Below are 11,284 nucleotides of genomic sequence, written 5' to 3'. Positions count from 1 at the left end.
CCCCCCCCCCGCCCCCCCCCTGAGCCTCAGTTTTCTCCTCTGATAATCAGAGTGTTAGATTACATCATTTACTGCCAACCCTGACACCCTGACTGAGCCCAGGGGGCGACACATTTCCCTCAACCCCACCAAGATGTCCTGGAATGTTGTCTGCTGTTTTGGCAAGAAACGCTGGCTTTCCCCTCCCCACCCCTTCACCCCCCAGATTAAAGCTTTTCTACTTTTTGGAGTGTTAAAATATTCTTTTAAACATAAAATGATTTTTAAAGATTGTTCACTTGGCACTGTTAGGTTGGTGCCATCAGATTTTTTGGAGCTGGGCCTGGTGCATGAACTCCCAGAGTCTGGGTGCTCCTGAGGGCCCCCCAGGTGCCGCGTGCCCCGTCCAGGTTGCTCTCACCTTGCAGCCGGCCAGGTAGAAGTTCTTGATGGTGCTCGGCGTCAGTCCGTTCATCATCACGGTCACACACCTGCAGAGAGACAACTGCTGTTCCTGGAGGCCCCCAGGCTGCTTTTAGGGAAGTGGGCAGCCCCAGAGGTTTTACCTCAACTCCGCGCCAGCAGCAGAGACCTTTCAGGGAAGGGAAGGAGAAGAGCCTCATTTTAGGCATGTGGACATCTGGCTGGAGGACAAGACCAGCAAGGCTTGTTGCAAAGAGCTCTGGGCTGAGGGAGGTGAGGCCTAAGGTCAAATCCTTCTGAAGGAAACAACGTAGCCTTGGCACCAGGGAGAAGTATTACTGTTTAGAGATTAAGCACCTAAACGTGCCTTACTGAGTTTTAATTTTAGCCAGGGTGACCATCTGTTTGTCCCCCTGCTGGAGGTATTTTCTTCCTGTACAGACCATTGTGGAGCTGTAGAGGGGCTTCGGGTCCTGTTCCTCTCTGTACAAGAGTAGACTCAAAAAGCAAGTTTCTGATGAAAATCTCCGTCCTTTGCACGACTAGGCCTCATTTACTTGCTTCACTTACTCATCAAAGATCTATTTACTGAGCAGGTACTGTGTGCCTGGCACCCTGCGAGGCCCTTGGGTTACAAAGAATAAAGCCAGTGGGCCCAACACATGTTAAATAAACATTTAAACATGTAACCACATTATCACAGTTGTGTTAAGGGTTAAAAAGTCAAAGAACAAGGTGCCATAGGAATGTGAAAAAGGGGGAATCTGACCTGGTGGGGGCATGATCAGAAAAGTGACATTTAAACCTTGAAGGAGGAGAACAAAGAACTGTTCAGACCAGGAATTGGGAGACCAGCATTACAAGAAGAGGAAACAGGATGTGCAAAGGCCCTGAGGCAGGGACAGGGGCCGTTCTTTGAAGGAACATCAAGGAGATCCCAGATGCAGTGCAGTGAGGGGAGTAAGACTAGGAGATGAGCTGGGGCGGGCAGGGTGTGTGGTGGGGTGGATATGCTGCGCGAGAGTTTCAGTGACTCACCTGTCACAGCTGAGACTAGTCTCCAGCACAATTTTCTTAAGGCATGTTCGTGTCATCAAACAGGGCACCAGAGAATAGCTACTGAGCTCTCATACAGAAGCAAAATCTTGAACTCATTATTACTCAATGGTTATCCTAAACTCAGTTGAGATACATGTTGCTCTTGGACAAAGGCTTAAAGGATATCTGGTAAGTCTTGCACATATTCTGAAATGTATTCTTCAATTAAGCCAGGTCAGCAGAGAGCTGGGGAGCTCATTACCAGCAACACCCACACCCCTGAAGAATAGCTTTTACTCAGTGGCACTTTGAAGTGAAGACTTTGCCAATATCAAGAAAGAACATTATTAACTTTATCGTTGCTTTTACTCTGTGGATATAGTTGAGGACATTGACCATCACATCACTCAATGTCATCTGATGAAGACACCCCGGGTTCTACCTCCCAAGTCAGTTTTTGGTTTCTTTGTTTTATCTAATGTCATTGATCAGGTTTCCCTTTTCATATTAGCTGCTAGGGAGCTCACAGTAAAAAGTATTGTCCACTTATAGAGTGTAGGTTTGGTTATGTAATTTTGGCTTCTCCAGCCTTGTTTTCCTTTCTCCTTTTCCTTTTCTTTTCTTTTTGAACAATTTGTGCCCTGTTATTTTATGTATTCTTTTAAGCCACCAAAAACTTTTACTAGAACAAGGCAAGAAATACTGAATGAAAAACAATCTGGACATGGTTAAGGCACTTTAAGCCCCACCCTCCTTGGATCCTAGGATGGCCCCTTCACCACAGTGAGACTGATCATACCTATTATAAGGAATTGTCCTGAGTATTGGAAAAGTCTGTGCTGGGTAAACACCAGACTCTGCTGTCATCTCTCAGGCACGCTGGCAGGTGAGATTGCTGAGTCCCGTCAATTCTACATCTTCACCATCTCCTGGAAGACCTGCCCCCTCCTCTCCCTTCCCACTTCCCCTGCCTAGTTCAGACCCTCCTCTCTCTCATCTGGGCCTCTGCACAGGTCTCCCTGCCCACACCATCCTCCCGTGTCCCCACCGCATCCTGAAGGTCTCAGCCAAAAACACAGAGGGGCTCTGGTCACTCTCCCCGCCCAAGCTTCAGGCTCTCCTCTGCTGGCAGAACCAGGTAGAACCTGCTCACATGGCCTTTGAGGTCTGCATGACCTGGACTCCGGCTAACTTCCCCACCCACCTTTCCCTTCATCTTTCCACACCCCTCCCCAACTCCAGCTGCATTGGGTTTTAGTGGCCAAGCACATTCCAGTTTCTATGCTCTCCTCTGCCTGAAGTCCTCTTCTCTCTCACTCTTTGACAACTGGCATCCTTTCAGGCTCAGCTCAAGTGCCACCTCCTCTTGGAAGTCTCCCTGATTGCTTCTCCTCACATGCTCCCTCTGCTTTGATTTCCATGACCTCCTTCTGCCTGGTACCTCTGCCTCCTCCCAACACTCTCCCCTTGAAACTAGAGACTGCCAGGAAGCAGCCCTCCCAGCATAAATCCATCCCCTGAGGGTCTCCTCTGTGCCAGCCTCTGTGGCTGTTTCTGGAAATACCTGCCATGTACAGACAAAACTCCTCTCCTCCTGGGGCTCCTGGCCTCACTGTGAGCTGAGCTCACCAATCAGCAAGGGGCAGACCAGGTGCGAAAGGGGCTGTGTGCGAGGTTCAGGTCCCATACCTCACCAGGCATGGTGTTCTTCAGGAGTGGGTTTTTGCCAGTAGAGACGCACGGGCGGAATTAGCTGCGTTTGAAGTTGGGATACAGAAATCAGTGCTCCAGGAGGCTGGCACCTTCACCTGTGCTCCCCCCTTCTCACTGTGAGACTCACTGGCTGGGCTTCCCAGACTGGAGGACACAAAGCAAGCCCTGGGGCCACCCAGGCCACTTGCTTCTGGGCTCAGGGAGGGTGGGAATTTCCACTTGCAGAAGTTCTAAGGGCACCAAGCAGTTGCCCACAGATGGAGTTCAGCCCTGCATGGAAGGAAATGCCCTTTCAGCCCTGTGAGCCTGGAGGGACCCAAGTGACCCTCAGGGAGGTTGTGTGTGTGTGTGTGTGTGTGTGTGTGTGTGAGTGTGTGTGTGTCTTCGTGTGTATGTGTGTGCAGGCAACAACCAACAACCATGATCCCAGTTGTGCCAAAGCAGACATTGATGCATGCGTCTAACAAACAGCACCCTGTGTAACCCGCACGCACACACTTCATCCCCTAGAGATGGGCGGTCTCAAGTGTGCGTGATTCAGACTCAAGCAGCCATCTGGGTGATTTTGCACTGGCTGGGGGTTCAGCCAAGATGACCTTTGGGATCCCATCCAGCACCTGGATTTGTGATGCTATCAGAGTGATCCGGGGCATTTCTGTTCACACACACACACACACACACACACTGAGGCTTGTGCTGCCACACCCCTGCCAACTGTACCATCAGCCTCTCAAAGGCAGGCGAGACCCAGCCCAGCTGTGTGCCAGACCCGCCTGGCTCCGGCCTCGGATTCCAGCCCCACCACAGTTATCTGTAGCATCTCGGGCAGGGCCCATCAGCCCCAGGCAGCCTAGGTTTGCTCATCCGTGGAATGATAGGCTTGGCTCAGTATCCAGAGCCCTCCCTGTTCCGGCATTCAAGACAAGGCATGTGAAGGAGGAAGGAAATGAGGAATCTGCCATTCTCGGTTCCACCCCAGATAAGCCAGGGCTACGGTTCCGGAAGGAAGATGGGGCTTTGAATCTGGGCCTCCCCGTAGGGCAGCTGAGGCTCACAGACAGAAGGTGGCCAGATGCCCCACTCCAAGAGGGAAGCTGGCCTTCCAGGTTTGGGGCCAGAGTTCTCTTCCTGCACAGCACCAGGAAATAGCTGCTCAGAAATGCACGCACACAGAGGCTGTGATTTAGTAGTGATTATCAGCCACAAGGTTATGCAGAGCTGAAGTCATGTGACACACAATGGAAGGGGAGTGGGGATTCTCAGGAAAACCCAGACTTTATCCCACCACCTGCAGGGTCAAGGCCAGACTCCTGGGTTCTCCCCGAGATGCTACACGACCTGTCCCTGCCTGTGACGGCGGGCCTCCCATCTCTCACAGCCAGCCACCCACCCCACAGTCTGGCCAGGCCGACACACCAGAGTGCCTTTTCAAGACTGGTCCCCTCCGCGTGTCTTCTGTGGCCACGTCCAGGCCTCTGGAAGCCTGCGTCCCTGGGTTCACGGGGCATCTGCATCCCCAGCGAGGCTTCGAGATGCTCCAGACTGAGGATCTGGCCCGAGTCATTTCAGGTGCCCCCAGGAATGCGGTACCAACTCAGAAACCTCTCTGGGATTGAACGTGGCTGCATGGATTCTACAGAAAGTGAGCTGAGACCTGCAGGGCCCCTGGAAGACATCCTGCCCCTGCCTTTTAGAGAGCAGCTGCTGTCCTCTCTGTGCTAAGATGGGACGTTCGTTCACTCATTTATTCATTCATTCATTCCCTCAAATGAAGAAACTGAGGCTTAGGGTGGTGAAACAAGCCAGGCAGAGCATCCCGGCCCTAAATCTCCTCTCTGTTGAATTGCGTCAGGAGTTTGGAACTCGAACAGTGATAAGATACCACCTCTGTGCTCAGGACGTGAGTGCAGTAAGCACACATCCCTGAAAAAGCCTAAGAGAAGGGACAGAATACTCTAGAAAAATGAATCCCATCAGTGCTTTTCCATTTGGTTCATTTACCTTCCATCAGCATTGATGGCCGACTCAAACTTGTGTTCTATGCGAAGAAACCCCAGATGTCCCAGCCCGCGGAAGAGGCCTGCTCCATGAGCTGGGCCGGGAGGGCCCCTTTGGATCCCACCTGGGGCTGGCCCTGGCCGCGCCTTGCCACGGTTCCTTACCTTTGGAACAGGCTGCGGAACTGAAGAATGTGGGCTGCAGCCAGCACGCCCAGCACGTCGTCCACGCTCACCCTTACCTCGCGCAGGTAGAGATTCTGCAGGGCCATGGCGAAGGCTGGGGAGGCAGCATCGAGGGCCAGCCGTCAGCGTGGGGCTCTGCAGCCCCGCATCCCTCATGCACAGGCGCCCTCCCTGCTGGATGAGGGTCCCTGAGCTGGGGGTCAGAGACGCATTAGACAAAACGCAACGGCTCTGACCTGGGCGCAGATGCTGCCTGGGCTCCCAGCCCCCCAAAGGAGCTGAGGATGGAGCTCCTGAGAAAGAATCTTCTGTGAGCCTGTCCCGAGCCTGTGCCTCAGGGGTTCTGTCCTAACTGGGGGCCGGGGGCCTGTGCCGGGAGCTGGCCACCCCAAGGCGTGCACAATGCTGTGTGCGTGACGTGTTTTGTGTTCTCTGGAGGTGACATCGTCACAGCGGGTTTTCCCCAGAGTCTGGGCTCTTCAACAAGGTTAAGGACTCCCGGGACGAGCCGGGATCAATTTGCCAGTCCGTGGGCCCAGCCTATTCCAAGTTCTACCTGATCCCCAGCAGCGCTGTGGTGCAGTCCCATGGGCTCCGAGGACAGCTGGTGTGGATAATTATTATGTGGATAATTTCCTGATGGCACGTGACAGCACGGTGCATTCACACCTGTTAACAGGTGTGTCTAGGTGGCCGGGATGGGATGGGGAGGGGCTGAGCCCAAGGGAGGCCCCTGGGGGAGGTCTCTGCTGTCAGCAGCCAGCCAGGGAGGGGCCCTGGTGGGAAGGGGCGGGTCAGTGTTGCCTACGGACAAGGGTGGGCCTGAGGGCTTCGCTGGGCATCTGCGCCCAGAAAAGCAGTGACATCTTCCCTGGGTCTGTCTGGGTAGCCTGCCTCTTCCTCCCTCCTCTGCATTCCTCACTCCTCTTTACAAGGACGGGGACCTCTCTTTAGCAGAAGTCCCCCTTCTTTTACTTCCCCACATTGTGCCAGCCTCCTTCCCCCCCGCCCTGCGCTGGCTCAGCTCTTTTTAATAAGGAAGCACTGAACACTGTGTGCCTCCACTTTGGGGTGTTTTGTTTGTTTTTCAAATCTGAGAGGCAGTTTGTTCAACGACACTCTCAGAATTCGAGGACAGGTGCACGTTACCAGCTTCGGTGACCAGAGGGTCATTGATCTTCAAGGAAACGATCATCTTCCTTACAGGGCGTTGTTCTTTCATCTTCCCGGGCAGCTGAGCTAGCGAAGGGAACAGGACGAGGACGCACAGGTGTGACAGCCACAGTGACCCGTGCAGGTACAGCGTGAGGCCCCACAACTACTCGCGCAGCGTGATCTTGGCGTGGATCATGCTGTATTTTGTTCATCTTTGTTTGCTTGTTGGTTTAGTGGATGCACTGATGAAATGATTATTTATCTTGAAATAGTTGAAGACTCACAAGAAGTTACAAAAATAGTACAGAGAGTTCCCGTGTCCCCCCTGGGCCAGCTTCCCCGACGATCTAACACAGCCACTGTGACTGCAAGACCAGGACACTGATGCTCACACTGATACAGACCCCCTCCCCCTCCTCTCCCTCCCTCCCCACTTCCTCTCCTTAGGCTGTGAGCAGCGAGAGGGCCAGGGGTGGGCCTCCATCACCTCTGCGCCCTGAGCACCCAGCTCAGACCGGGCACCAGGCGAGAGCGCAAAAGGACCATTAGCTGAAGGATGAGTGTGGGACCAAGGCGTCCTCCCAGCGGCTCCTGAGACTTTGCCCCACGGAGCTCCAAACAAAGGACCCCCGCCACGGAGGGCTTCCAGGGGGAAGCAGAGGGGCAGCCCGCATCACCGCCAGCCTCCACAATCCACTCAGGGTTACTCTGAAATGTGAGTTACGACACACGGTGCCCTCAGGTCTCCAGCGGGCGTCCCGTGCCTTTGGCACGAAGCCAGAGCCCCTCCAGCGGCCCCAAGACCCTCCCACTAGTCTCCAGTTCACCAGGTCCCAAACCTGCCTCTTCGTGGTTTGTTGCCCAGGAGATTTGTGGAGCTCCCTGTCTTCCCCATCAGGGGCCCGCCTGACCCCCTGCTATGGAAGGGAGCTCCACACCACCACCTCCCCCCAAACTGGCTTTATGTTCCCTCCTGGACCAATCACCTGCCAAGACACCGAGTATCTGTTGGTTTATGATCGGCCGGGCAGGCACACTGGACGGTGAACCTGCCATCCCACCCCAGGCCCCGCACAGTCTTGCACACACTGGTGCTCAGTAAGTATTGGCCGAATCGATGGATGAATGGATTCCGTGGCCAGCGAGCTCAGGCTGCCAGGTCACGCAAGCGACACGAGTCCGGAGCCCAAAGTATGTCACAATTTGCAGCTACAAAGAATGCAGAAAAAAGAGAACAAAGGTCCACTTCCCTCGGGCAAACAAGGCTGCTGAGCCTTCCCTCACCACGTTCTCGGTACCTGGCTCTGTTCAGGCTCGCATTTGGCCAGTGTTTATTGAGCACCTACTAAGTGCCAGGCCCTGTTCCTGGCTCTGGCTCACTTTCCTCCCCTGGATATCTGCACAGCCTCCCCTCTGCCCGCTCCATTCTGTCACTCACCCCCACTGGGGGCAGTAAACAAGCGGATGCTGGCAAGTGCCTGACACGTAGCGGGTGTTCATGAGGCATCGTTAGGGTCATCACGTATCACACGATTTCTCATGTTTTATCATCACTTCAGGCGGGCTCGTCTGTCCCCCACCCCCCCGACATTAAGTTCCTAGCACAATGCCTGGCACAAGTTAAGTACTGAACATCTCTTGAAGGGAAGAAGGAACCTTATCGGCTAGGTCAGAGTACGTGGAAGACAGTTTCTGTAAGTAAAACTTCGCAATCTGATAGGCAAGTGATAATTTGATCATACGCGTCTGAGGTGCCCCCGAAGTGGTTTGTTTTTAGTAAGAGAGGGTCGTTTGCTTTCGGGTCCTCCTAGAGAATAAACACATGCTGCTGTGGTTCCGCTGATCCTGGACTCTGGGTGGAATGAACGTGAACGTGAGTGGCTGGGACAGCCCCGTGTGGCCAGCACAGGGTTGCCCCAGGGGAGCTGTGTCTCCTCAGCGCCCACCACTCCAGGGCTTGGTCAGAAACTTCCTCTGCTGCTAACTCCAGAAGAAGGATGCTCACGTTCTCAGGAATAGAAAAGCAGTAACTGTGAGATGCGTATAGAAACCATCATCGAAGGCACGTGAAGGGCTGGGGCCGTCCCCACTGAAAGCCTTGGAGACACGAGTCCCAGGGTCTGACGCAGTTGGTGGTGCTTGCAGGGGAGACCCCGGGAAGCTGTGACAGCCCAGGCACTGAGGTTTCACTCCTGCACGTGACCTGACGTCCCCCAGCCGGGCCCAGCCTCCAGCAGGGGGCTTGGATTACAGCAGCTGTTTTAGGAGGGCCAAATCTGAGTGGGACCATTCTAGACTCACGAAAAACATAACAACTCCATTTTTCCCTTCCATATTCTCTTGATTTTCATTGTACTCACTGTCTGAACCCCAGTGGCCTTCCACTGGTTGCCCAGGAAGGGCTGTGATCTGGGCATAGGGGCCATGGGAGAAAGAGCTCAGTCCCAGGTTTGAAGACACTGGGACAAAGGCTCAGGAAGATCATATGTGTGAAGGCTGTTACAGTTCTGTGGGGACGCCACGGCCTGCTCTTGGCTCCCAGCTTGGCCGGGAAGGGCTGAGTCAGAGGCTTTGTGGCCGGGAAGATGCCGGCAGGCAGCCAGGCTCCGTCTCCCGACTGGGGGCTCCGGCAGCCCGTCTGGCTCCAGAATGTCAGAGCTTTACTGCCACGTCCTGGAAATGCAATCCCATCCCGACTGGCATGCTGGCTGCTTGGGAGACCTTGAATTTTCCATGGCACCTGCTTATGAGTTGTCCGGAGGCGATGCCAACTATATTACCTGAGAAGAAGTTGGCAAGGCTGCAGGAGAGGAACTTATGGGACAGATAAGGGGCAGCTGGGGATTATTAGGGTTCAAAAAAGAGAAAAAGAAAGACGTGACCTAAATACTTTCGGGTATGAGGTGGCGTTAAGAAAAGAGAAAGAAAAGGAAAAGAAAAAGTGAAATTGATGTACACTTGTAAACCTCCAACCAGCACTTAGAGCCAAACAAGCCACAGATGTCAGAACTATGCGATCTTTCTAGAAAGCCCATCAGAAGCCTCAACACAACCCACTTTCTCTTCTCAAAGAAGTAGGGAGGGCCTCCCTCATAGCCGGTGGACAAGAATGGGTTATTATGAGAACAGAACTGACATTTACTGACTACTCACTATGTGCCAGGCGTTGTTCTAGAACTTCACACCTGTTACCTCCTCCACAAGGAAACACAATAAGAACCATTATCCCATTTTATAGCCGAGGAGACTGAGGTTAATCCTGTAATGAGATCACACACCATGAGCCTTGGTCTTAACTGCCAGAGTGACCGTGGTCCCCAAACAGATAACCGAACGCCAAGCTGGGGCCTCTCTAACCAGAGAGCCCTTGGGGGTCCTGCTCTGGGTGAGAACGTACCTTGCAGAAGCTTCTCCAGCTCCTTCTCAGGGTTTGCGTTGCCCCGGGCCAGGGCCATCATGTAAAGCTTGGTCAGGGTCTCGGACTGAAAAAGCTGGGGCTGATGGAGCTCCCATCTGAAGCCGAGGCATTCGAGAATCACACCTGAGGAGAGGAAAGGATGCTGAGCAAACATTTTAACGACACCCCGACCTGAAGATGCTTTCACTCTTTCTCCCACGTACTCTCTGTCCATCCCGTTATCGGGCAAACGAGTGGGCAGGCGGCTTCGCTAGGAACGAAGTACCAGCCACGGGGGGCTTCCTGGCTCCCAAGCGGATACGATGGGCACAAGGTAACTTAGAAAGCGGTACACGTCCCCCAGAGCTGCAGAGGCACACAAGCTGCCCTCCAACCTGGGGACTGGAAAAAGCTTCGTGGGACAGGGACGCTGGCTGCGACACTCTTGGAGGGGGCCTCACCTTGCCTCCCCCATTGCAGTGTTTCTTAGCCTTGGCACTGTTCATATCTGGAGCCAGATAACTCTCTGTGGAGGGGTCTGTCCTGTGCTGTAGGATGTTTAGCAGCATCCCTGGCCTCCACCCACTGGATGCCAGTATCACCCGCCCCACCCAGGAGCTGTGACAACCCAAAATGTCTCCAGACATTGCCAAATGTCCTCTGGGGAGCAAAATTGCTACCTGGGCTGTTAGTGTCTAATTATTACCCACCTGAATGTCATAGAAAAAACCCCATCACCAGGGAGCGGGGTTCTCATCAGCATTGCTTTTCTCGAGGGAATGGAGATCATCAGAAAGCCCAGCTCCCAGGCATGAAATGGGATTACAGTGTGAGGAGGGTTCCTTGCAAACTGTAAAGGACTTTATGCTGGGGAGTCTCACCCGGGGTGGCACAGATGATAAGAAAAAAAGAAGAGACTTGAATAGGAAGGTAGATGGAGGATCCGGGTGAGACATGAGAGGCTATGGGCAAGGGGGGCTCTGCAGGCTGGACCCCTGAATTAGCATAGAGCTGGGGGGAAGGGAGCCATGCTCGGGGTGATTCCCCCCGAACCCTAAATCCCAGCGCTGGACAGAACCTCGAGGTTCACTAGCCCCATCTACGTATTTCTTGGCTTTGCTATTCTTTTGACTGCATGACTTTGGGTACCTGTTTCCTCTCCTGTTATTATCATCGTCATTCACCCACTTTATGATATTGTTTGGTGCTGGGAGTTGAGAACCTGGGTTTTCATCTCAAATCTCCGGTCACCTCAGGTGACAGTCTGGCTATGCCGGATTAAAAGGAATCTTGCCCCGTAATGGCGATTTTAGGCAAGGGCAGAATTGCGGATAAAGTGTGTCCCCCGCGCCCCCTTCCGCTTTCAGGATGGCAGTGCAGGGCAGACATCACAACC

At 53.6% G+C, this 11,284-nt stretch overlaps 1 protein-coding gene across 1 annotated transcript in view; it reads right to left on the bottom strand.

Moving 5' to 3' along the window:
• The window catches only part of BTBD16 (BTB domain containing 16), a 44,838-nt gene that overhangs the window by 24,104 nt on the left and 9,450 nt on the right, over nucleotides 1-11,284 (bottom strand). Inside the window, exons 4-7 of the mRNA XM_024756098.1 lie at nucleotides 9,889-10,032; nucleotides 6,486-6,575; nucleotides 5,316-5,430; nucleotides 401-470 (exon numbers count right to left, since the gene is read on the bottom strand). Coding sequence (XP_024611866.1) covers nucleotides 401-470; nucleotides 5,316-5,430; nucleotides 6,486-6,575; nucleotides 9,889-10,032 — 419 coding nt within the window. The remainder of the gene's footprint in view (nucleotides 1-400; nucleotides 471-5,315; nucleotides 5,431-6,485; nucleotides 6,576-9,888; nucleotides 10,033-11,284) is intronic.

The sequence above is a fragment of the Neophocaena asiaeorientalis genome, unplaced genomic scaffold, assembly GCF_003031525.2.
Source record: "Neophocaena asiaeorientalis asiaeorientalis breed wild unplaced genomic scaffold, Neophocaena_asiaeorientalis_V1.1 scaffold85, whole genome shotgun sequence".
NCBI lineage: Eukaryota > Metazoa > Chordata > Mammalia > Artiodactyla > Phocoenidae > Neophocaena > Neophocaena asiaeorientalis.
The sequence above is the reverse complement of the archived record's forward strand: the minus strand, read 5'-3'. Positions and strand labels throughout refer to the sequence as shown.